This window comes from Trematomus bernacchii, unplaced genomic scaffold (genome assembly GCF_902827165.1).
Source record: "Trematomus bernacchii unplaced genomic scaffold, fTreBer1.1, whole genome shotgun sequence".
Lineage (NCBI taxonomy): Eukaryota > Metazoa > Chordata > Actinopteri > Perciformes > Nototheniidae > Trematomus > Trematomus bernacchii.
Genome location: NW_022987698.1, coordinates 3789989 through 3816122, shown reverse-complemented (window position 1 = coordinate 3816122; position 26134 = coordinate 3789989). Strand labels below are relative to the sequence as shown.

General features: G+C 40.3%; 3 protein-coding genes and 1 pseudogene across 3 annotated transcripts; all 4 read left to right on the top strand.

Annotated features, from left to right (window-relative positions):
• The first annotated feature begins 1302 nt into the window (after window positions 1-1302).
• fbxo42 (F-box protein 42) lies at window positions 1303-7660 on the top strand. Its single transcript, XM_034139594.1, has 10 exons — window positions 1303-1520; window positions 2445-2724; window positions 2914-3030; window positions 3384-3518; window positions 4105-4258; window positions 4376-4486; window positions 4987-5083; window positions 5314-5370; window positions 5489-5605; window positions 5919-7660. Exons 2-10 carry the CDS (start codon window positions 2451-2453, stop codon window positions 6969-6971), a joined length of 2115 nt encoding a protein of 704 aa, XP_033995485.1. The 5' UTR covers window positions 1303-1520; window positions 2445-2450; the 3' UTR covers window positions 6972-7660.
• Window positions 7661-8551: 891 nt separating this feature from the next.
• slc25a34 (solute carrier family 25 member 34) lies at window positions 8552-16467 on the top strand. The gene is made up of 6 exons (XM_034139604.1): window positions 8552-8791; window positions 9208-9958; window positions 13693-13758; window positions 14241-14393; window positions 14514-14648; window positions 14988-16467. The coding sequence occupies exons 2-6, from the start codon at window positions 9458-9460 to the stop codon at window positions 15153-15155; spliced, it is 1023 nt and encodes a 340-aa protein (XP_033995495.1). The 5' UTR covers window positions 8552-8791; window positions 9208-9457; the 3' UTR covers window positions 15156-16467.
• On the top strand, window positions 16293-20288 carry LOC117489993 (annotated as a pseudogene).
• A 512-nt stretch (window positions 20289-20800) lies between these two features.
• On the top strand, window positions 20801-25520 carry fblim1 (filamin binding LIM protein 1). Its single transcript, XM_034139601.1, has 8 exons — window positions 20801-21231; window positions 21600-21969; window positions 22512-22669; window positions 23193-23286; window positions 23379-23548; window positions 23910-24088; window positions 24326-24446; window positions 24547-25520. The coding sequence occupies exons 2-8, from the start codon at window positions 21624-21626 to the stop codon at window positions 24655-24657; spliced, it is 1179 nt and encodes a 392-aa protein (XP_033995492.1). The 5' UTR covers window positions 20801-21231; window positions 21600-21623; the 3' UTR covers window positions 24658-25520.
• Window positions 25521-26134: the final 614 nt, after the last annotated feature.

Sequence of the window (26134 nt, the reverse complement as noted above, 5' to 3'; positions counted from 1 at the left end):
CTTAACCGTCTCACAAATGACAGAATTGCAGCAGTTTTATTTTTTTATGAATTGTATTAAAAAGGGACAATTTCCATATCAAACATAAATGTCATCATTACATGCAAGTTGAGTGTTTGCCTACATGTCTCTTAGGGGAGCATATTGTACACCACTCTATATTGCACACTTATGGTCAAACTACAGAAAAAGCAAGTACAGAGGCTTCAATGAGCTTATAATTATAGAATAAATCCCAAATAATATAACTTCAAAGTCCAGAGGGTGTGAACCAGGGGTGTCCAAACTACGGCCCGCGGCCCAGTTTGAAATGGCCCTCAGCTAATTAAAATAGTATAATGAAATATGGCCCACAAATTAAACTTGTGCTTGTCATATATTGTACTAATTAAATACATTATGTACAAATATATATCACAGTATCATATGTGCCCACTTTTCAAATAAATTCAATCAATTAAAGTTGGAAAAATGTTCAAACTCTTAGTTCATATAAAAAACCCAATCACTTATTTGCATAACAAATCTTTATATAAGCAATCTGAAGCATGAGCTGCAAACTAAATAAATGAAACCCTCTGGAGAGCTGTGAGGAAGGCTGTTGTGTTTCTTACAGCATTTTCAAGTATCAAGCTTAATTTACCTACATTTGATTGATTTTGCTAACTTATAACTTAGCATATGAGGCAATATACCTCACCTCTAGTGAGGGGACCAGACCTTCATATATATTTCTGTATGTGGCCCTCGGTGAAAAAAGTTTGGACACCCCTGGTGTAAATAGTCCAAACATAGAAAGAGATGTCATCTTCAAATGTATTTTCCATCTTAATTAGTAAATATAAGCAGTCATTAGTACTTGTATTAGTAGTTTTTATTTGAAAAACACTAATTATTATTATTTTATATATTTGTATACCATATTTTATTGTTATGATTTTGTATGTGATTTATTCTATGTAATGTGTTTTTGTTGCAACCATGCATTTGTAATTAAGTTTTGTTATTATTTGATGTTGAGGTTTGAGGTTAACATTTTTTCTTAAAAAAAAAAGCCATTACACTCTCAGCGGTCATTTAAATGCATAGACGTTTTTTTTGGACAGTTTACCAAATCTATTCCACTTTCGGTTTTATCTTCCTGTGGGTAGGCTATCACCCATTCTCAAAAGGATGCACTGATTGATTTCCCAAGATAACATTTATAATTGACAATGATGGTATTTTGTAATTTGCTACACTTTTAAAATCGGGTAATTATACAGCGTTATTCTAACATTCCCCTGGGCGAAACATTATCCCCCTGTATCAGCTGGGGGCGCAGTGTTGGTCCAGGAGACCCACCCTGGTGCAGACGGTCGGCGGCGGTGCTGCGTCGCTGTGCTGCGGAGGACGTTGTTCACAGAGCGGAAGATGGCGACTGTTTGGAGGCTGCAGAGGAAACTCCGGAGCTGATACCGGGGGAAAGAACAGCAAACACAAACACTCAGACCCACCAAATATCCACGGCTACACCAACGGTATTAACAATACTGCAACAGTGCAGGGGTGAAATTGACATCATGTGTCTGACATTGGAGGAACTAGTTAATTACTGCTTCTGCTCGAGCTAGCGTTAGCATAGATTATCAGCAGCAGACTGGAGATATCAGCTAGCTAGCTTGTTAGTTAGTTGGGTGTAACTGTAGCCGAGACTGCTGCCCTGAAAGGTTGCCGTGTCATTTACATACGTAACAATTTTGCATTTTAGGCAAATGTATTTATAAGAAAACGTGTAAGCTGTATTTTACACCGTTAGCTTATGATAAATGAATCTTAACGTTAGCTTGGATGCTCACGACCAGTAAGCTAGCGTTAGCCAGTGCTAACATATATTGTCTGAGGATCCAACGTCAAATCCTATAACATGCAACCTTACCCGCCGGTTAGTCAGTGTTGTGTAACAAAAACAATTCCTATTTTAAACATATGGCTTGTACCATGTTTCATGTATTCTTATGGGCGGTTATCTTTAGGGTGATAGCATTAGCAGTTCAGCTTTTCATTTAGTATGTGATGGCTAACCACAGCTATTTTGATGTAGCTAACGATATAAGAGGGGGCCAAGTCTAAAGAAAGAGCACCACCCGTTTCAGACAATGGGTGTGACAACTAAGACTGATGAGCACCGTGCCACAAAACTGTTATGGTGGTTATAGCTTTTCAGTGACATTGGCTTTCTTTGGTAAGACCTACTCTATTTCAAGTTTGTTTAAGGATTCATCCTAGTTAAATCTGAGTTGCACACATCCGATAAAACACAAATAGGGCAAATGTAAAAAGGGTGAGTATTATAATAGATGGTGTATATTGACCGTAGATACAGTGTAGGTAATTGTAGATGATGAAAGATATACTAACGTAGACAAGTGCATACATCTCAAACATGTCTCTCCGTTTCTCAGACGATAATGTCCCGCTCCCCTGATAATGAGGATGGATGCTTTGTTGCCATGGATACAGAAGACGATGGTGCAGATCCTGCCGGGGTAACAGAGGAGGAAGAGGCAAACATGGGGTCCTGCCGACAAGAAGGGAACATGGACAATTGTGCCAAACGAGGGGGGAGAACCATGGTTGAGTTGCCAGAGGAAGTTCTTGAATATATTCTGTCCTTCCTCTCACCTTACCAGGAGCACAAGACCGCTGCTCTTGTATGTAAGCAGTGGTATCGTCTCATTAAAGGTATGCCTCTCACATACATAGTCTTGTATCAAACTGAATCCTGAGTTGGACTGGTTAGCCTTACAGTGTGTATGAGTTAACATTAGCTTTACACACCTGCGAGGGAGCCGATTAAAAAGTAACACTTAAATGCAGAACAAAGTACACTTGTAAAATGTGTGTTGCTAACAATTATTTTATTTGAACTAGGTGTTGCTTATCAATGCTACCACGGTTTCTTGAAAGCTGTCCAGGAGGGGAATATCCAGTGGGAAAGTCGCACATACCCATATCCAGGAACCCCAATAACTCAGCGCTTCTCACACAGTCAGTATATGCTGCTTTACTCTACATCGTATCAAAATGAGTTGTCAAATATACTGTTTTTTACCAGAAGTCAAAGAAAAAGAACTTCAGGTTATCTAACATCTCAAAATGTTTCTGTGCATTTAAGCTGTGGAAAATATTATGAATGTGCAGGAGATAAATTGGCTCCTGCTGCCCATTGCAAGTTTAGTGATTCATGAAAAGAATAAATATGTTTTTGATGTCACTGACATAAAAATGCTACTCATCTCAAAGTGCATGTTGATGTAGAAAAAATACTATTACACTGACATTACACAACTCTTTCAGAGTCCACTGTGTATTGGGGTTAATTGATCTTCTTTCCGTTGCAGGTGCATGTTATTACGACTCAAACCAGTCCATGTATGTGTTTGGGGGTTGCACTCAGAGTAGCTGCAATGCTGCCTTCAATGATCTGTGGAGACTTGACCTCAACAGCAAGGAGTGGATCCGCCCTTTAGCCTCAGGTATGAGTAGGTTACAAGCAGTAACATTTAACAGTAAACAGAAATGTAAGCTGTTACTCTGGTAAAAAAAAAAAAGAAGCTGCACAAGGAGCTTATGTAAGGGAACTGTGGGAGGGCGAACCACATTAAGTTAATGTAGTAGTCGTATGCTCAGCAGCAGCAACTGAATACACAGTATTTGAAGAGGTGGTAATGAAAATGTAGCTCTGATAAAATTATATTGAGGGAAATAATTTTACTAGTGCACTTTTTATGAAATTGCATGCTAAGGCTTAAGAGGTAAAGACGTCTGTAAAGAGCACGTTACTGCGAGACATTTGGCCTACTGCAACATACAATTAATGTGAGTTTTTTTGTCACTTGAATGTGAGGTTAAACGGAAAAAGAATCACGTAGTCTCACCCTGTGCTGTGTTTTCCATTTCTGTTTGGTCTTTTTCACTGAATTTATTAAGGAACAGTTTACTCAAAGGTGATTTGGTGATTTATATGTTTAGGTATATATATATATTTTGCATTAATTCACACATAACATCATACTTATTTAGAGAAAATGTGATTTCATATCTTTGGTCTTTTCATTTCAGGCTCTTATCCATCTCCTAAAGCTGGGGCGACTCTAGTGATGCACAAAGATCTGTTAGTGCTGTTTGGGGGATGGACGCGGCCGAGCCCATATCCACTGCACCAACCAGAAAGGTTTTTTGATGAGATCCACACCTACTCTCCTTCAAAAAACTGGTGAGGCAGACTTCATTACTGGAGCGAAAGGATGTAGTTGTGACATGTGATTCAATTTTACGTTTTAGTTTGTCTTTTTTAACTATTTGTGATTCTCTTTTTCTTCTGTTCTCTCAGGTGGAACTGTATAGTAACAACACATGGACCTCCACCGATGGCTGGTCATTCTTCATCTGTGATTGGAAACACCATGGTGGTTTTTGGTGGATCACTAGGAGCTAGGCAAATGTAAGAATTGCTTTTTTTAATATAAGCGGCACAAATCAAAGGTGAAGATGAGTCAAGGGGACAATGATCCTGTATGTTTTAACCTTTCTATTTTTGCCTTCTTTTGAGTTTAAACATATTTTGAAGAGAATCCTGATAAGATGTTATATTGCTTTTATTTTGGTCAGCATAATAGTGATATGAAATGTACATATTGTTCTATGACTAGTCAGGTGAGTGTGATTTACTGAGTTGAGGAAGTTGCATAACCTCAGTAAATCATATACAGTCACTGAAATTACAGACATAATACATAAGAAACTAGACTTGAAACCAAAACTCACATGAGCTGTAACACTGCCAACCACACTGCACCTTTATAACAAATATCTAATGTTATTTAATGTAAAACCTTACATATTTCAGCCTTTCAAGTCCTACATTTGGTAATTGAATTGTATCTGAGATTGAAATCTGTGTCTGTCACACCTCACCGTGTTGTCTCTGATGGTTCTGATCAGGAGTAATGAAGTCTGGGTTCTGGATCTGGAGCAATGGTCCTGGTCCAAACCCCCCATATCTGGCCCCTTACCCCACCCGCGAGGAGGCCAATCACAAGTAAGGCTTAAACATTCAAACTAGTCAAATATGCCATTCCTTCAATCTTAGACATGTTATTGCTTGTTTAATCTTCTTTCTTTTTTACTTCTATGATCTCACGATAAAGATACTTAAAGTGGAGTTTTTGTCCTGCTTTCCCCTCTACATGCATTCAGCAAGTTATGTAGCAGAAACTTCCCCTTTTCTATATCAAATTAAATGATATCTATTAAATGTTTTCCTCTTAGATTGTGATTGATGATCAGACGCTGCTCATCTTGGGAGGCTGTGGCGGTCCTAATGCAGTAAGCTTTTGTTTATCCACTCGAGTATCAAAACAACACATCTTTAATCTATTGGCAAATGTTCCATGTGACGTTAAGTGACCAGGTTGACCTAAACGGTTGTCTTGTGTGTTTTAAGCTCCTTAAAGATGCCTGGCTCCTTCACATGGATTCACCACCATGGAGGTGGCAGCAGCTGCAGGTGGAGAACGAGGAGCACGGGGCCCCAGAGCTGTGGTGTCACCCAGCTTGTAGAGTAAGTGTCTGTCTTAAAACCCTTTTCAAGTTGTCTTCGCTGGTCATCGTAAAGCAAGCTAAATGAATAACAGATATACAAATAAATCAGCACAGCAGCTTTTCCACTGTTTACCAACCCTGCCTGCGACTTTGAACATGACATACCAGAAGAAAACAAAACAAAGCTATCCCTTGCAAATTATTTGTGGGTTTCCCCGTTTTTTATTAAACCTTCATTTTGAAAAAAGTACTTGGCTGTTGTCATATTCTGCATGTATGTGAATAAGAATGATCACTAATGTCTAATTTCTGATCTCTTCATTCACCTAAAGGTGGGCCAGTGTGTTGTGGTGTTCTCACAAGCTCCATCTGGCCGTGCACCTCTCAGCCCAAGTCTTAACTCTCGGCCCTCCCCGATAAGTGCCTCACCGGGCCCTCTGGGCTCCGAACCGCCTTCCCTGCGCTCTCAGTCTCCTGTTCGGAGCGGAGCGGCCGGCGTTGTCCTGGGAGCAGTTGAAGAGGCTCCTTGTGTAAATGGCCGATGGGGCACGCTGAGACCTCGGCCATCAGCGAGAGGGGCCAGAGAAGGGAGCCCCTCCTCCCCCCAGCAGCCGTCTCCTTCACAAGGCCCAGACAGCCCTCCTCTTCCTGCAGTTCCCCCGTTATTAAACGGATCCTCCCCTTCACCAAAGACCAGCCCGGCCCAGGCTGCCTCTCCTTCCTCACGGCCCCTCCTAAATGCCTCCACAGACTATGGCTGGGAGTCTCCTCTTGCTGCCGCTCAGCACCCTGAGGTGCCCAGTACCAACGGCCTGCATACCCCTCCTGCCGGCTCCCCACACACTCCCCCAGGAGCAGTGTCCCCCGCTGCCTTACGACGAGGTCTGGAGGCAGTGAAAAACAAATCTTCCTCATCTTTACCGTCTTCATCGTCATCGTCTTCCCTTCAGACACAGGGGGCTTCTCCTGGAGGAGGAAGCGGTGGAGGAGCCGGTCCACCTGGAACCCCTCCGTCTTCCTCCTCCAGCCCTCCGCAGGCTGCTGGAGCTGATGGACACGCTATCCCACCTATTGCACGGCGTCTGGGCCATCACCCACCCCAAAGCCTGAACGTAGGGAAACCTCTATACCAGTCTCTCAACTGCAAGCCCATGCAGATGTACGTGTTGGATGTTTCCAGGGCCAAGTCTGCGCGGGTGGTGTCCTGGAGAGTTTACGGGAACGGGACCCCCGCCGCGGTAACAGGGCCTCCGGAGACCAGCCTCCACACAGTGGTACAGGGAAGAGGAGAGCTCATCATTTTTGGTGGCCTCATGGACAAGAAACAGAATGTGAAGTACTACCCTAAAACTAACGCCTTGTACTTTGTACGCGCTAAGAGGTAATGCAGCTTCAGGCGGGATGGGTAGGACAGGCGCTCCGCCCTGTGATCACACAAGGGAAATGACAAACAAGGCCTTTTTCCTATAGAGAGGATTATGGGAAAAGAACATAATCATTGTTAGTTGTTCCACTTCTGAAATTCACTATTATCCCTTCTGCCTGCAAGCGTTCAAAATACAACACTTTTAACTACACTTTGATAAAAACATTTGGTTGAATGAGAATACTGACTGGTGGTATGGGTGTGTCAGTATGTGTGTGCTTGTGACTGCAGTGATTAGACAAGACATTTTGTTGTTGTTCCCAAAAAGGTGATCAACCAAAAAATAACATTACTTTTTTTCTGTGTCGCCCTCCTCCGAACTCTTGGAAGAACTGACGCAGAAACGTTTATAGACTACCTTGCTTTTGTATCGCTCTTTAAACCTGCAATGCAGAAAACAGTGTGAGTGTGTGTGTGTGTGTGTGTTATGTGTGCACGGTGGTGGTTAAAAGTTGTTGACTATTGTGTCGGGCGCCATGGCGGGTGAGAGATGTGGCACTGTACTATAAACATAGTTAAACAATACAGGCCTCCATGTCTGCTCTGTCACCGTCTTTAAATTCCTGCTGTGTGTGTGTTTATCAAACATTACTGCAATTAAAAAATATCTCACCATTAAGTCTATTATTTGGTGATCACAAGCTTCAATCATAGTATGTGAACTTCCTCATCATATGGGTTTGTCAAGTTGTCATCAATCTACAATTTTCAAATGTCCATTTTTTTTCTGAACATTTATTCAAAATGTTAACTTAATTTGAGATGAGTAAAACCCAAGAAACTCCAAAATAATTGATTTTACATGCAGCTGGAAACCTAAATATGATATTTATAAAGGACTCTGCTTAATGGTAATATTTAAACACTACTGGGTTTATAGATTTCTTTGAAAACTAGCTTTGAGAAAGTTTTATTGGAATCCCCCTCTTTCACATTTGCAATAAGCAATTGTAAGTTGTGCATTTAAAACCTCTCAAATGTATATGAAATTGTCTTTGAATGTTCAAGCATTAGCATTAGGTCATTTTTTTTTCATGCGTGGACTGACATTTAATTTGAATTGCAAAAAGTTGCTGAAACGGAAATCCTTTTCTGCTTATTTTTAAATGGTTCAAAAATATAACCAACCCAGCAGATAGAATGGCTCTGAACCAACCCATCTTTTGATTTGTCGTTGAGTTACACATTTCAAGACTTCTTTTCCCAAAATCATTAAAGAGCTGTAGAAGTGCGCCCTCAAGTGTCTGCTCTGCATACAGTAGACGAGTCTTTTTTTCGTCATAATTTATAGCTAATTTAAAAACAAACACCTAGCAGTTGTGAGTAAGTTTTTCTTAATGTTTTATACAACAAAATGTCTGGGTACCATAAGAAAATAACTAAGTTAAACAAATGGTTCAGAGGTAAAACAGAGCACGAGTTTATTTGTTTTGTTTCTAAGATTATCCTCATTTATCTCCAGCAGATTAACCTTGTTCAGACACCTGAAAGTCAGTATCGTCTCCTTTCCCTCAGACATACCCCCCACCCCCCTTTGACCAACAATAACCTTTTACCCAGAGAGCTCCCATAGGTCCAGTGCGGGGGCAGAGCGGAGCGGAGCGCTGTGATTGGTGCAGCCCCGGGGATGTGATGATGTGGCAGACAGCACGGAAACCGTATAGGCTCTGGTGAGACTGAAGGGGAGGGAACTTTGACAATGAATGTTCTGAGGACACATGTTTACAATGATGGGGGAGAGAGGAGGAATGGAGCTGCACAGGAGGATCACCAAACACTGTGAGTTTCTGAATGAAGTATCAAGATTCAAGAGACATTTTTCAGAACTTTCAAAAGGCTCAGGAGAGTAGTTTGTTCTATTTGAGTGTGTATGCACGTGTCACTTGTACCGTGTTGGTTTAATGAAGTTGAATGTTGGTTTGAATGAGTTTGACTATAGTGGCTGGTGGCTTGTGAGTGTCAGGTGAACTTCAGTGTGCGAGATCGTCTGCTCTTGAAGATGACCTCTATCGGTTGTTCAGGTTTAGTGGCTTCAAATATGTTTGCCATGTGAGCTCATACCTGAATGTTTCCATTCCAACACCTCACAGTCTGTCTCTTGAAGCACAAGCACTCTTTGTCCAGCCTTTTGTGAACACACCTGAACCTCACAATGATTATTTTTATAACTTACACATGAATACATTCTCTTGCAGATGGTGCCTCTGTTGAACAGACTGACAGTCAAGGAAGCTAATGAAAGCCTCCACAGAGGTACACCAATGCGCTCACTGACCTGCATTGTCGCAGGGGACACATACCAAACTTATGTTAGATGAGTTATCACGAAAGCTGATATCATCACTGACTTCATTGTTCTGTACTAAGTGAGATACACAATCCCTGTTCCCTAACAAACTGATTAAAGGGGGAGAAGTCACACTGACAGGACACTCACTTCCAGGGATGACAGATGGTCAGCTGCTGAAACCTTCACCAGAAGAGTCTGTGTTTGGTGCCCAGCCTTCCCACAGGATGGCATCCACTGTGTCTGCGGGACCCCGCAGCATCCTCGGCCCCTCGCGGCCCCCTCTGGCCGTCTGGCCTCCTCTGGACTTTGCTCTGGGAGCTTTCTCCTGCTGCGCTGCCTGTGTCTTCACCAACCCCCTGGAGGTGGTAAAGACTCGTCTGCAGCTTCAGGGAGAGCTGCGTGCACGGGGGTCCTACCAGAGACACTACCGCGGGGCCCTGCAGGCCCTGTGGGTGGTGGGCCGCACAGACGGGCTCCGGGGCCTGCAGAAGGGACTCTCTGTCGGGCTGATGTACCAGGGTGTGATGAACGGTGTGAGGCTGGGCTTCTACTCATACTGTGAATCTCTGGGTGTCACCTCCTTCCACGGGGGGAGTCTGCTGTCAGGGGCTGTGGCCGGGGCCCTGGGGGCCTTCATTGCCTCTCCTGCCTACCTGGTAAGTTTACTACAGTTTCTTTCTTTAAAGCAAGCTCTATTTCAGAAGTTCCCCTCATCAAAGAATGCAGTTCTTGTGTGAGCAGTTTGAAGTGAATCTTACCCTCTTCAGACTCTCTTGTGTATTTTGTGTTAAAATTCAAGGTCATTTTTCTTGTCCCTCTAAGGGACATTTGTTTTGCTGCCAGGGTTCACAAAAAGAAAACCTCATCCACACATCAACACAATAAAACACAGCCAGAGCATAGAAATGGAAATGAATACACATCTACCTGAAGTTTTACTGCCCATTTTAATTAGACGACATCAGTTTTTCTCTTTGGAAACCATTGATAGCTCCTGGTCACTATTGATCAGTATAGCTCAGCTCTTTATGTTTTAGATTAAATCAGTATGTATTGCAAGCCATTGTAGTGTATGCTATGTTGTGGCCAGCTACTGTATATATCAAAAATGCATACCTAAAAGATTAATGTTACCGTTGAAGCATAATCTTGGGTTATAGTTGTCTCTTTTTTGTAAACATTTGAAATAAGTCCTCTTAATGTTGGACAATATATCTTCCATGAGGTCATTTGGGGGTGTCTGTGTGAACCCTTAAGGTCAAAAACTAGAAGTAATAGGAAATTGAAACCCCATGTACCACAATGGTGGCTCGTTAGATTAGGTTACACTACATCTGAAACACGTTAAAGAAAACCAAATAAGTTAAATAATTAACAGCCACTGTTGTCAACCACTGACTTAAAGAAGGCGTGAGCTCATGTGAAAAGACGATATGTGTAATTAATTACTCTTTGTGTTAAGCTTCAGATAAATTATGCAAAAGGGTTTAGTGTAACACTCTTTTTACTCAAACAGACCATGCAGTTTGAATACAGCTGTTCTATGACCTCAACCATCAGACCATGTTTGCACCTGGTGTAGCAACAAAATGCATTTGTCAGCTTTGTAAGCGCATTAGCGACAGCCACTATAAAGTGAAGTTAGATTACATTGTTCATTTACACACAATGCTTGCGTAACACGATAAAGCAAGAGCTGTCCAAAGGTCATTCATATCAGTCACTATTGCGTTAGTGCGTTGGTGCGTTTCTGTAGTAAAGGAAAGGTTCAACTGTAAATCTGGATGATGCTCTTTCTAATTAAATCGCTTTAGAAAGTATTATTTTCAAGACCAGCACGGACAGGAGAAAAAATGGGATCTGAGAATTGTATGAAGTTAGAAAAACATTTAGACACAACGATAACTTCTCTGTCACTAAAGGAAAATATAAAGAGGAAAGCTTCTAAAGGAGTTTAAAGAGGAAACAATGAAAACAACAGCAAATTATCTGAGTAAAATAAATGGGGACAGAAACACCTTCTATTACAATCTATTGAGATTTGAGTAATTAAGATTATATTCAATCCTGTGCATGATGTATAACATTTTAAATGGATTGGCCCCTCCTCTAATCTGTGACTTTGTGTATACTCACTCAGTAAAGTCTATCAGATCCTCAAAAATAACCTCTTTGTGAGATTGTACCATACCATTTCAAACACTTAGGCAATCATCTTATTGTGAAATCAGTTAAATCACAGACGAGTGGAACATCCTGCCTGATGATGAGGAGCTGCAGAGCTATCAGGACTTTTAAAACCAATACCAAAGTCTGTTTTATGGTCTTCATGACTTTTATCTGACAAGCACACATTTTTGACATGCTGTTGGGTTTTGTTTTTACTGTGTCTCATGGGTTTATTATATATCTTTGTAGTATGCTTTAATTCTGTACTGTTTTTTTAAATGTATTTTACTTGTGACCTGCCAAGGAACTACAGATGCAATTTAGTTTCAGGCTATGAAATTATGGTGGTAACTTTTATTTTTTGAACTGTACATGGTCCGTTTTGAAACAACCTAATAATAAATTATTTGGAAAAAGGTATAAAAATACATTTGGAATCAATCAATCAATCAATCAATCAATCAATCAATGTTTATTTATATAGCCCAATATCACTAATGTTACATTTGTCTCAGTGGACTTCACAGTTTGTACAGAATATCAGTATGACAATACGACACCCTCTGTCCTTAGACCCTCACATCGTACAAGGAAAAACTTCTGGAGAAAACCCACAGTTTAAAGGGGAACATGGGAGAAACCTCAGGGAGAGCAACAGAGGAGGGATCCCTCTCCCAGGACAGACAGACGTGCAATAGATGCCGTGTGTAAATTGAAAAGATAATACATTTGCAACATAGGTAGTCCAAATGTTTGGAAATGCATGTCTATAATAAGAAGATGAATCCACGAGGATATCCATCCAGGACTTATGATCCAGGACCACAGCAGCAGGCACAGCCACGACTCAAGATCCAGGGCTCGCGATCCAGGACTCAGGACCACAGCAACACGATCAGCCATGACTCCGGATCCCGGCGTATATAGACACCAAAAAGAAATTTGGGGAAGCTGGGTTATTCGGAACATGAGAGTACACAGCTACAGACAGAGAGAAGGAAGAAGTAAGGTGTCCCCCGACAGTCTAAGCCTATAGCAGCAAAACTAGGGGCTGAATCTAATCAGCCCTAACTATAAGCTTTATCAAAAAGGAAGGTCTTAAGCGCACTCTTAAAAACGGATAGGGTGTCTGCCGCCCGAACACAAACTGGAAGCTGATTCCACAAAAGTGGAGCTTGATAAGAAAAGGCTCTGGCTCCCATTGTACTTTTAGAGACTCTAGGAAATTAAAAGGTGACATTGCAAACCACAAGCATTTAGCTTCAACAAAGGTATTGTAACTCAACATAATGAGAGAAAGGAAAGCCAACAAGCTCAATTTCAAAGAGGTCTCAAATGTCCTACATCTATTTTAATCCAGCATGAGTGCTCGTGAGGCAAGAGACATTATATGGGTGTATGTGGTACTCAGCTTAATCACAGATAAGGTTTTAATGACATCTACTTTGGAAAGAATACAAGATAAAACTATGATCTAAGGATGACTCCTATACTTGTCCACATGGATGAGTAAAATATTTTTTGATTAACCACCGGCTCACATCCAGGTCCCTTTCAGCTTTAAGTACATCTATAAAACAAGACGAGACTCAAAATGTTTAGACATTCACACCTGTCTGTCTCTGTTTCTTGAATTGCAATTTATGAATGTCCTCTGCATGTCTTTTAAACGGCAGGAGAAGTGTTGTTGTGATTCTTTCTCAGATGACAGTCAATACATTTGAACCATCTTTGCACCGTCATGGAAACGTTACCCAACCTTTTGCACCGTCATGGAAAGACAAAATAGTTTTGACAACACATTTGACTATATCTAGGTCACTAAATATACTCCACACTCCGCTTCCACCTACCCACTGCTGCCAGAAATATACAGTATCGTGTGGCTGCTTGGTGCTGGCAGTGAGTGAAGGACGCAGGGCTGAAGGTCATTTTTATTGAAACTTAAGATCAACTGGAGAGCCATTTTGGTTTTGTGCATGATATTACTGCCGTTTGATCTTTAGGGACTCAATTGAGGACTACTGAGGAATTTATTTCTCGCAACAAGTTTATGTTATGTGACTCAAACCTGGTCATTATTAGCAGAGTTACCTGTCATTGTTGCATCTGACACGGACATTAACTGACGTATGGACAATAATTAGTCTGTTTTTTATGGCCTAGGATTTAATACTGGCTGAATGCTGATGAATCATTTGTGCTTCATTGTTCCCTACAGGTGAAGACCCACCTGCAGGCTCAGACTATGGAGGCCATAGCAGTAGGCCACCAGCATAACCACCTGGTAAGACACATGAATACATTATTCGTTGTTTCATCTGAAAGGATGTCATAGTAAACATGTCATCAAATGCTTAGGAAAATAGTATGCGTTTTACATAAAAAATGTAAAAATGAAAAGCCTTCTTTATTTTTCCTGTAATTTAGGAAGACAATGCGATAACACTATATCTAGATACTCTATATACTGATTTTAATGTCTGTAAATTGTAGGGATGAATGAATACAAATACAGCTCTGATCACGAGATCCAGTGGTCTCAATGCCATCAAGAAACGTTTTTACACAAACGGCATTGCACTGCTGTTATAGTCAGACTACATACAGTGCGCTGATATGAAACAATATATGCATTGGAAAAGGCTTTTCAATCCATTATTCAACATATTTCTATCAACATCTACCACCACATGATATACACCGTATCATTAAGTGCTATTACCTGTTACTTCCAGCACACCAATGCCTTTGTTTTCTTCTTTTCAGGGAGTGTCTGATGCCTTTGTTACCATATATAGAAGAGACGGTGTAATTGGTCTGTGGAGGGGTGTGAATGGGGCCGTGCCTCGGGTCATGATGGGATCAGCTGCTCAACTGGCAACCTTCACGTCAGCCAAGGAATGGGTGTCACATTCCCAGGTAGAGGAGATAAACAGCTGACAGTTTTATAACACTTATTTAACAGTTGTCGTCAATCCATCAGCCAAAACGTAAACAAGTCAACATCTGTTTGTAATCCATTTATTTTATTTTATGTAGTGGGTTAGTCCTAACAGCTGGCTCACGACTTTGATAGCCGCCATGATCAGTGGAGTAGCTGTCGCCGTCAGCATGACACCTTTTGACGTCATCAGTACACGACTATACAATCAGCCCGTGGATGAGTTTCGTAGGGTGAGTTTAAATAACCTATGTTAAGTCCTCGACTAAAGAAAGTCTTAGTTGATTAACACTCTTTTGTTGATTAATGAATTAGTTGATTTAATCAACAGATGTGTAACGCTTAGTTTCTCCGTAGAGATTTGTGCAAAACATCTATTTCAATTGTGTTTTGTGCTTCAAAGTAAATGAAAATAAATAATTTTGCATTAAAATAGCAATAGAATAATGACTAAATCAAATAGATGCTCTTTTCATAAAAATGTGTTCTTGCGCTAAATAATGGCACAAAAACGTTTTTTATAAGTATTCTGGCCAAATCAACCTAACACTATTTTCTGATCCATCTTTCAGGGGCGTCTGTACCATGGATTTTCAGATTGTATGCTGAAGGTGTGCCAGGCTGAGGGCCTGAGGGGCTTTTATAAAGGCATGGGCCCTGTCTTCCTGCGCTTGGCCCCACACACAATGCTCAGCATGCTGTTCTGGGATCTGTTGAGGCAACAGACAGTGAAGGACTAACAAGGCTGAAACATCCTGAACCACTGACTCCATTCGGCTACTCTAACCTTAGCACTGAATATCGGACCTTCTCACAGACGAGTCATATCAATCTTCTCTTCTAACATTTTCTCAGAACAAGAATGAGCGTATTTTACGTGGAACAATTTAAGTGACACTCCCTGTGTTTGAAGAAAAGAAGATGGATCAGCATTAAATGCTTCATAAAGTTTGAAACATGTTGCACAGACTCAAACTAATGTTTTCAGGGCTTCCTACAATTTCTTAAATATATTTAAATGTATGCTGTTAAACTACCAAGTTTTGCCTTTAATACCTCAAAATGAATTGCATGTGTCTGCTGGCAGTAAAGCTAAAAAGAGAGGAGAGAGTCCTGATGGCTCGCAGTCATATTAATTCAGTTCAGATGAGATAAAAACACAAGCCTGGATTATTAAAACACGAGCTCTGTATTATATGTATCTCCCAGTGTGGCTGTTGTGATTTGTTGCAGGTTAAATCATTCTATTTGCCTTGTCTGTTAAATGTGAAAAAAAACATCGGATGGGAATGTTTTTATTTGCTGACATATCAAATTGAGGTTTTTATGTAAGGCAAGGCAAGGCAAGGCAAGCTTATTTATATAGCACTTTTCTGTACGCGACAATTCAAAGTGCTTTACAAAACAAATTAAAATACTTTTTATGAATAAATACAGTAAAAACACATTATATAATGTACAGAATTGTAACCTAAAAGTACTTCAAGCCTTTGAATATTAACAATAATAAGTTGTTTTGTATGAAAAGTATTTAATACATTCGTTTGTATCCTCTTGGACATAATTGCAGCATCTTTTAATTACATAATATCTAAGATGCATTGTAAGCAAAGGGTGATTCTATTTAATCTGGTTAAACAGGGATCTGTTAGCCTCGTTTTTGAGAGGATTTCAGCCTCTTTGATCAGCTAATGATTAGAATGACGAACGAACTCCAATCACATTTGACCTTTGGACCTTAAACATGGAGCTCACTAAGGGGAGGAAATAAAGGCAGCGTGAAGGTTTGGCACTCAGCATTAACTGACTTGTAGTTTCTAAACAGGTTTTTAGATTGAAAAGCATGGGTGGGTGATCATAGCACGGTATCTACTGTATATTATAAGGAAACCATAAAAATGTTCTTTCCCTTCTCCTGGATCCTGGGAATTTTTGAATGGATTATTTTAGATTCCAACCCACTAGACTGTTTTTTTCAAGGTGAGTCGATCGTATGTTTATATCTTCATCGCAATAAAAATCAGACTTTGGGTAGAGTACTTTCTTTGGATACTTATTTGTTGGCTGTGGTGTTATTTATGCTTCAAAGGTGTTGTGGGTGCCTGTGGTATAGCAGTGCTGTGCAACTTGTTGAGAGTCTACAACTTTATTCAAACATGCAGGTGAGTTATTTGAAAGGAGAAAACTGTGTAATGTATGTATGTGTTTATATGTGTATATGTGCATTTTTTGTCTAATTATCCCCATCCACACAGTGATTCTGAGACTGAAACTGAAAGCAAACAGAACTCCTCCTCAACTGGCAGTCGTCTGAGAGGAAACTGGACCACATCTCTCCAGTTCTGGTTCCTGACGGTCCTTCTGTCTCTGGTGGGGTCGAGGGTTTCCTCTGATCGTGCTGGAGTTTTCTCTCAGAGCTGTTTCTTCCTGGGCAACAGCACGACTGGTGAGTGTCCCAAACACATGAACAGATAACGCATTGATTTAGACTTGTTATATGTGTATGTGTCTTCTTTTAGGGGGGCATTATTACCCTAACAATATAAAATAATCTATCATATTTCTTTTTTATATATTGTTTGAAAAAAAAATAGGTTATGCTTATGTTTCTCTTTAATTTCAGTTCATTCTGCTCTAAGATTTGTAAATGATAAAGTACTTTCAAGTAGTTTTTTATTCACACAGAGTTGAACTGAATATGGCTTTACCATGTGTTTATTTAACTTTTTATTGAATTACCAGAAAACATGCTTTGTGTTTTTTGTGATTTTTAAATATAATAATAATAGATGACATTTGTATAGCGCCTTTCAGGGACCCTAGGCCACTTTACATGGTGAACAAACAAACAACCAACCAAAGGGGAAAATAATAAAGTAAAACATTTAATAAATAGCAGTTGGAGTGGAAGCAGGGGGACACATATGAAATGACACCCTAACACAGTGTAGATATTTCCAATGCTTGTCTAACCTATTTTCATCCAAACTCCTAAACCAATGTGAACTCAGGGTGCTGATGGCAGAAGCCTGGAGCTGCTGCTGATCCAGAGCCAGTTCACTCTGGGTTGTGGGCTCTCCTGTGCTCTGGGCTACCTCCATCAGGGGGCTCCACACAGCTCCCTCAGCCTCTTTCTGGCAGCTGCTTTCAGCTGGGCACTGGCAAGTGTCAGCCACAGTCTGTGGAGCCATGTGGCCAGACTCTACCCACTTCATAGCACAGAGCGTCACTGTGGGAAGTGCATCACCCTCCTGGCCTCCGGACACACCATACTGGCTTCACTGCAAAGAGCGGTCGTCTTGGTCTTCGCTCTAGCAGCTGTGGCTTCCACCGCCACGGTTTATGACCACTTCCTGTCCCAGAAGGATGCACTCAAGTTTTGGACTCCATTGACGCTTTGCTACTCCATCCTGGTGGTCTACGTCCAAGGTGATTGTCTAGCCTTGTATAGAGGTCAGGAAAATGGTCTTTAAGAAGATTTCTCGTTTTCTTTAATGAGATCAGATAACCTTGTTTAATATTGTTACATTTCTAACAGTAGGCCATAAGGGATGCACCTAAAAATGGCTCCAATAAAACAATACATAGAAAATTAGGCCATAAAATACCACAAAAAACACAATAATTAATGTTATTATACTGTTGTATACGTTTTGTTGTTTATTTTGAACAGAGGATCAGCAGCGTAAGCCCGGCACAGAAGCTCTGTTTCACACTGTGGTGCTGCGGCTGGGAGCCCTGCTGGTGCTGGTGCTGACCGTGGGCAACTGGTCCGATGTGCTCCACGTCCTCATCACTTTTCTGGGGGAAGCGGTCAGCCTGCTGCCCTCTCAGGATCTGTTGAGAGCCTCGTTACAGGTCTGTGTGAATCAACTCTTCACTCAGGGATTTTACATATTTGATGTTCCCTTTTTGGACTGCGATTTATCGAGTATAACTATTTCTGTATTAAAGAACTGTTGTGCTACTTGTAAGTCATTTTGAGAAATCTGAAAATTACATTTTGTCATGCTTCACTTTTAGGAAGAAGAAGCTACACACGTAAGAAAATATCAACCGAACTTCAATCACAAAATGAAGGATCGTAGGATGGACACATCATCAGATGACAGTTGATGGAGCACCCAAAATCTACCACGAAACCGGACACTACCTCGAATTTCAATTAATCCTAATAACACTGTTTACATAATAAAAGAATACACACTTGATGGCGCTAATTGTAGACTAACTGTTATTGGTATTATTATTTTTAAACTGAAGGCAAGAGGAGCATTTTGCACCATTTAGCTGCTGCTTTTCAGTATGAACTGGAAGATGTGGAGATGTTTCTGTTATTATTGATACTTTTGTTATGATAAAGGGATTGTCAAGTTGCTTATTAAATATATTGCATTACAGATAATTTTTCTATAGTAACAGCATAATTGTACCAAACACAAAAGTACTTTTAAAAGTTATTTGATAAGCTGATGAAATGTCCACACTGTAAACAGATAAGACCTCCACCGCCTCCCTCGTGTTCAATGGTGCCAAGGTTCATACAACAGCATATTTAAAGTACAGTATGTGGGGCAGAGCAACAAAAGCAGATCTTCCTAACTGTGGGTCTGCACACATTTTTGGTCAGGGATTGTAAATATTTTACAATTAATAAAGTAGCCTTTTGATGCATTTTTGACACACTAATTATAATTATTACATATTAAAAAAAAAAGCGTCTAACAAGTAACATGTAATGTAATTAGATCTTCTAAACAACTTCACACTTTGAAGACATTATTTCAGAAACACTTCCTTTATGAATAAAACCTTTAAAAGATTTTGATGAGTAGCACAGAAATTGGAGAGTAGGTACATTTTAAACATCAGGGTGCCGTATTGGTACCAAATGTCCAATTACAGGAACCATACGTTACTACTAGTTAAAGGGACACTCCACTAATATTCCACATGATATGAGTTACTCGTCAACGTAAGAAGTATGATGCAGAAGTATAAATGATATCCTGTGCCTTTGAAAGGAACTTTGTAAACTATTTTTGGAAGGGGGGACGTCCTATGAAAGACCCTATCCAGTTGCATTTTGGAGAATGCAGCCTTGGTTTTTGGCAGTAGACCCTTAGAAGGGACTATAGGGCACATTATCTTGGCCTCCAGCTCTCACCATTTCCCCAAACTTTATTACTGAAGTACTCCCATGCATGTTACTCAAAGCAGTAATCCTGCTCTCACTTGTGGTGTTTGGCTAAACTAACAGCGTTTCTCCTTGAGAAGTATTTTTTCTACCCCTGCAGATGTTTGCAATCAGGAAATCAACATCAACAACATGCAATCATCATTGTTTTTATATCTACTGGGCCTCTTCCTGTTGCTTTCTCTTCATTTCCCTGCATTCTGTATCCATTGTTCTCACCAAAGTAGACACAAAACTCCGGATTAAAGTACAACATTATTTTGGGATGCTGGAAAGTGAACTGAAACTTAATTCTGTAGAAGCATTGAGGAGGTTCAGAGGGTTTAATGAGGATCTTGGCTGTAGGGGGGTGGGGGCGGAGCGTAGAGGTCTGGGGATTGTGTCATCGGTAGGCATGCTCCCTCCTGCAGCCGTGACATCACCGCAGCATTCCTTTCCACAGAGCAGGAACAACAGAGACCCCCATCACTCCCCTCAGCCCGTCTCCTGTTAACCCTCCCTCACTCTTCTTCCACTCTGACCCACATCGATCACTTTTATTCTCACTCCATCCTCCCTTTTGAGCGTAGAGGGTTTGCCTCAGGAAACCCATCCCAATATTTGCTGATCAGCAGACCTGATATGTTTCTCTAGTGGAGGGCAGCAAACACAACAAAGCAGCTTTTTCATAGCTCTCACAGACATCACTCAATGCCCCCCCCCCCCCCCCCCCATCCTCTCCTAATACACCAATATCTCCTCCTGCACAATGCCCTGATTCATTGCACTGTAATGCTGCTGCTGCTCCTATACGGCCGCCTTCAACCACGAAAGCTCCACCAGGAGAGTCTGATGAAGCCCCCCACATATTATCAGACGTCGGTGGGGCACAAATGGAAGCAATGCCATGTGACACTGATAGTGAGTCAAGGCTTAAGTGATATAATGTAGTGGGGGAAGGGAAGAAGGAAAGAGGGAGAAGAAAAAAGGAGGCAGACTCAATGAGGGAGGTCGGGAAAATAAAGCTGACAGAACAATAAGGCAGAGCTGCACAGGAGAGAGAAAGAGGACAGTGAGATAGAGAGTTGCTGGAAAAGGCAGGTACAGTCACATCCTGCTGGCATGCAATAAGATAAAGAAGTGGGAGGTGGCTGGTGCCTATCTAAGGGCGAAAACCTTATGAGATACTTTATGATACTGTATATTACATTGTAAAAAAGTCTGACTGTGTGTTTTTGTTGGATTACCCAACTGTTGCATGACTCTCTTTGTGTGTCTTTGTGCATGTGTGTGTTGGTGTGTGTGTGTTTGTGTTGGTGTGAGCCAGCCAAGTTTTCATAATGCATGAATGTGTCATGTTTTTTACTGCACTTTGCTCGAGATTAACTGTTCACCTTTTACGGTCGGGAGGGGAGGAGGTATTGTCATTCGGCCAGAGAAGGAGGAGGGGTCGACGGACGAGAGAGTTGGAGGGAGGTGCAGAAGGAAAAGGAGTGGCCTTCTGCTGATAGTCGCCCGAGTAAAGCCTTCTCTCAGTGGCAGCTCACAGGAGGGAAAACAAACCAGAAGTTCTGAGATACAGAGCAGGGAAGGAGAAAGAAGAAAAGACAGAGCTGTCTTCAAACCGCATTTTCTCCCAGGTATGTAAGGGCAGCTTACAGACAGAGTGAGTGGGTTTTAAGAAAACTGTTGATCCAGGTTTGTGCTTTCTGCCTGTAGAACCATTCATTTTGACTAATGAGAGCTGTAAGTGTGTGAGTTTACCTCTCTGAAGTGAGAGTGAGCACTCCCACAAAGTTGACTGAGAGGGTGTGTACAATTAGATTCAGTATTATTGAGATAATAGGGACACAATGCCATGGCCACTATTGGTATGCTGTTTTTCTTACACTCCAAGGTACCTAAACAAATCAAGTAATGTGTTGAGTCTGTGAAGTGTTTCTGAAGGACTATTGAACATTACATATTGCAAGCAATGTACATCATACTTGTTCTGTCCTCCTTTTAGGCTGTATGTGGGTTGTATACAGCCATGGCATCAGCAGCTACATCAAAAAGGATGGTGTCCTCTGTCTTCATCACTCTGGCGCCTCCTCACCGAGCCACCGTGACACCGCAGCAGCCCGTCCTCAAAGCTCACAGCGCCCCGGCCAGAGACAAGCCTCAAACTGCTGTACGAGTCAGCCCGAGTGACAACATCCCCGTCAGCAGACTTAAGAAAGAGGACAACTCACAGTCTGAGTCTGAGGGCAGTTTAGAGAGCAAAGGCCAGACTCGTCAGGAGGCCTCAGTCAGACATTCAGACCCCAAGAGCCCCAAACCTGCCCAACCTGAACCCAGCAGAGGAAAGATTCAAGAAGATGATAGAGGGCCTGCAGGTATTCATGATAATATATTTGTATCAGTGTAAACTATTGTTTTGCAAGTTTTAGACCTGTCTTTCCAAAATCTCAGAACCATCAGCAGCATACTAGTTACCTGGTTCTGTGTCAAGTTTTTAACTTTCCAACATTCATCTGACAAAGTTATAAAAATGTAATGCTAATCGGTGAAATCATAGCTCTTTTCTCACACTTAAGTTGTATCTCTAAGGAACAGCTGCTACCGATCTTCTTGAAACATGCAGACATTTTTTCACTTTAGTTTGACTATGAGGAGCAAAACACTTATTTAGGAGACATAACTTCATAAGCATCTTTTTCTCCCTTTATTTTTCTTTTATAATTAGCACTTATTTCTCTTTTCTTTCTTCTTCTTATTTTTCTAATTTACTTTTTGGGTGGGTGGCATTTTCTGTATGTATGCACATGTATATATATTTGTGTATAATATTTTGATTTTCTTATTACAACTATCCTCAGTTCTAACTTGAAAAAGATCCTACAACTTACTAAAAATAATATTGTTTCCTGCCAAACAGAGCTCTTCCCTGCTCCTCCTCCTGATGCAGCACTTCCTTCATCTTTGGGAACATCGCTCTCTGAAGAATCAGCACTTCCACCACCTCCACCTCCACCTGCACAGACGCCTCCCTCCAGCTCTCTGACCCCAGGCCAGCAGCCCGTTTACAACAGAGAGGTATGCACACCTCTGTCACATTTGCATCACTAAAATGTTCATGTCGACCACTGTCATTTACTGTTTTAAACACAAAACTTCACTTAAAAAAAATCCACCAGTATTGAAGGATTACAACTGTCGATATAAGTATTTACTATGCATTGGTCTTAATGCATAATCTTCAAACACAAAGAGTGATACTTAAAAAAAATACTTAAATAAAAGCACTTTCCAAAATGTAGATATCTTCATGATAAATGTTTAGTTCTCATTAATGACAGATTAATGAGATACTTGTATACTCCAAATCTTGTAATTATATTTATTTGTAAATCCTCAAGAGGCATTTGTTTCTGCAAAGTTGATTTTATTCTACAACCAGTTTGACCTCTATGAGGTTATGTCTTCCTTTACCTTTCTACTAGCATCAACCATGACCACTTTCTGTTATTGTTTTTAAATCAAGCATTTTATAAATAGTGCCAACTTCTGCTCTAGGTTACAGTTGACTTGTACATTAAGCATGCACCTTTCATTTAAGGTGGAAACAAGCACACCATCTAGTGGGTTAAAACAAGATGAACAATCCCATGGGATCCAAAATAATGGGCAAGACACGAGCAGGGAGAGTAGAGGTAACATGATCTCTATTTACACACTCTTCCACTTTGACAATACACATATTATTATGACCCGCTTTGACATTTGATGTTTGTGTACTCTGCAGAGGTGTGTGGCTTCTGCAGGAAACCTGTGGCTCTATCTGAACCCGCAATAGAGGCCTTGAACAGGACGTACCATGATGGTTGCTTTCAGTGTAGATCTTGTCACATTCCCCTGGCTGGTAAACAGTACTACAACAAAGCAGGAATCCCCCTCTGTGAAGACTGCTACCAGGTAGATACTGCCCTGCACGATTGATTGTTTTTGGATTCTTATTTACTTCTAATCATTCATGCTTTATGTTAATGCTAACTGTTCTCTTAAGACTGCTTTGATGTTTTACATATTTGAATAGGGGTGTTTCCATACCTTCCAGGTGGCTATAGTTAGCTTGCACAGAATTTAAGATTATCCAACGTGTCACCTGTTGTTAATAATGTTGTGTTATCATTGCATGGCGTGGTTAAAAAATACCAAAATATGAGCTTCAAAAACCGTACATATGATATTTAAGTGGTTTGGTTAAACAGTAGAATTTTTGTTTTATTATTTTGTGAGAGAAGTGTATTCCATAACCCTTTTTTCTCTCTCTTAGGCTAGTCTGGAGCTTTGCTGGGCCTGTGGGGAGGTTATCACAGATCATGTGATCCGTGCACTGGAGCGAGCGTACCACCTTTCTTGTTTTACCTGTGCAACATGTAAACAGGAAATTGGAGAGCAAGCTTTTGCTCAGGGAGAAGTTGGGGAGGTGTATTGCCTCCGGGACTATTACAGGTATGATTGTTAAAATTGTGTCAAGCAAATCGCATGAAAACAATCCACAACTCACTTAAGAGGATTTGTGTAAAAAGTGTAAGAAAGAAAATCAACAAATTGCTGTTGAATTTGTTCTTATTATGCTCACCTTGAGTATTGATGACTTTAAACTGGCTATGTTTGAAAGGTGCTATGCAAATGAAGTTGCCTCGACTTATCTAATATTATTTTCTCTCTAAAATGTTGTCCATAAAGGAAGTATGCTCCAAAGTGTAATGCCTGCAACAAGCTAATCATTCCAAAAGAAGATGGTACTGACAGCTATAATGTTCAATGCCTGGGAAACTCATACCATGAGAACTGCTACAGATGTGAGGTAGGAACACAGTGTGTAGCAAACTGCACTGTACACAATGACCGGTGTGCAAACACACATTAATCATCACCAGTGGATAAGTCTTTCTTATCGTCTGCAGGTGTGTGTCATCCAGCTCTCTCCTGAACCAAATGAACGCGGCTGCTATCCATTGGAGGGGAAGTTGCTCTGCAAAACCTGCCATCTGAACCTGGTTTCTGGCCAGCACTAACACTGGCCTTGGAGCCGAGACAAACGAATGAAAAAATGTCACCACTCCAGGTTTAAAAATAATGGGTGACTTCGCATGTGCATTTTACTCTGGATTACAAATGTCACACATATTTTTCAACAATGAAATATGTTTGTTTTTTCTTTCTTATTTTGGATTTTTTTTATTACAATATATCGTGCTTTCTGAAAATCCTCCTTTTCTTATTTTATACTTGATAAATTTGCACTCAATAAAATACAAAATGCACCAAATATATTTATGCAACAGCCTTTTCCAAAATGTACGGCGAGCATTATTTGAGTTTTTTGTAAAAATCTTAATCAGTATAGACCTAGTGTTTCTCAATCACATTAACCCTTTGTATTAAAAAAAAAACTTTAAAAAAGTAAACTAATATATTTTATCTAGAGGCAGGCTCCAACATCTCCAACATGATATTTGCTAAATACACACATACACTTTCATTAAGGGTAACAATGGGAAAGAAGATTAACATTTAACTCACAACTCTTATATTGGGGAGAAAATTGACCACGGATATTAGAGCTTGAATAAAATAAAGTGTAACAGATACAATAGCACATCTTAAAGCAATTATTATGGACCAACACTTGAAGATGCTTTTGATGTGACTTCATTTAGAATATATGAAGATTTTTTACGGACCATATATGTTGTACTTTTGCCTGAAAAATAGAACTATTCACACTGAATTGATGTTTCAAGGTTAAAGTCTAATTCAGATCCCAGCTGAAATGTTTCGTTATTTATGTTCTGTATAACAAAATTACATTTGTGTATAAATATATTTCTTTGTATCAGACACATTTATTAAAACATTTTCTGTAAAAAAAATAAAAGCATTTGTGTTGTCTTTTTCTGGTCTTTAAAGTGAGCTTATATAACTTTTGAAATACATCAGCCATTCCCCTGACTCTAATCAATATCTTCCCCTTCTCATCATGAACATAGATCTCTGGGTTTCAGACATTTGAAAACATTTTATGTCCTTGGAATGTGTGATGCACATTACTCCCTATCTTCTGACATTAGAAATGTAACAAGAAATTGATTAACTGGTCCAGAGATTTATATGTAGGCTAGTCCTAGTTTTTGCTTCTGTTCACAAACAATACAAAAAAAACATTGACTGTGGTTGCAATTATCAGCAGCCCATTAGGAACTATTTGTCAGGGAATAGGTTCAACATAAAGGAAAATGTTAGATTCCTTTATTTACAGCGTTACCGCAAAAGTGACATAGCAGGTAAACAAGGGAGAAAATATTATAGCTAACATGTTAAATGTGGAGAAAAGCACACATTAGTAATACAAGAATAATAAAGACAAAGAAGTACTTATCCATGGCAAACAAATTGTAGCAGCGTTTATAGCTTAGTGAACATATAAGCTATGTTTTGCCCACACAAATTGTGTATTGCACATTACAGGTTTATTGCACAACAGTCTGTATT

Bases quoted from the DNA above. Each gene is read 5' to 3' on its own strand.
- fbxo42 (XM_034139594.1), top strand. From the start codon at position 2,451: ATGTCCCGCTCCCCTGATAATGAGGATGGATGCTTTGTTGCCATGGAT. The intron at 2,725-2,913 runs GTATGCCTCTCA...TATTTGAACTAG, and splicing joins GTGGTATCGTCTCATTAAAG to GTGTTGCTTATCAATGCTAC. The intron at 3,519-4,104 runs GTATGAGTAGGT...TTTTCATTTCAG, and splicing joins GATCCGCCCTTTAGCCTCAG to GCTCTTATCCATCTCCTAAA.
- slc25a34 (XM_034139604.1), top strand. From the start codon at position 9,458: ATGACAGATGGTCAGCTGCTGAAACCTTCACCAGAAGAGTCTGTGTTT. The intron at 9,959-13,692 runs GTAAGTTTACTA...TGTTCCCTACAG, and splicing joins TTGCCTCTCCTGCCTACCTG to GTGAAGACCCACCTGCAGGC. The intron at 14,649-14,987 runs GTGAGTTTAAAT...TCCATCTTTCAG, and splicing joins CCGTGGATGAGTTTCGTAGG to GGGCGTCTGTACCATGGATT.
- fblim1 (XM_034139601.1), top strand. From the start codon at position 21,624: ATGGCATCAGCAGCTACATCAAAAAGGATGGTGTCCTCTGTCTTCATC. The intron at 22,670-23,192 runs GTATGCACACCT...CTTTCATTTAAG, and splicing joins AGCCCGTTTACAACAGAGAG to GTGGAAACAAGCACACCATC. The intron at 24,089-24,325 runs GTATGATTGTTA...TTGTCCATAAAG, and splicing joins TGCCTCCGGGACTATTACAG to GAAGTATGCTCCAAAGTGTA.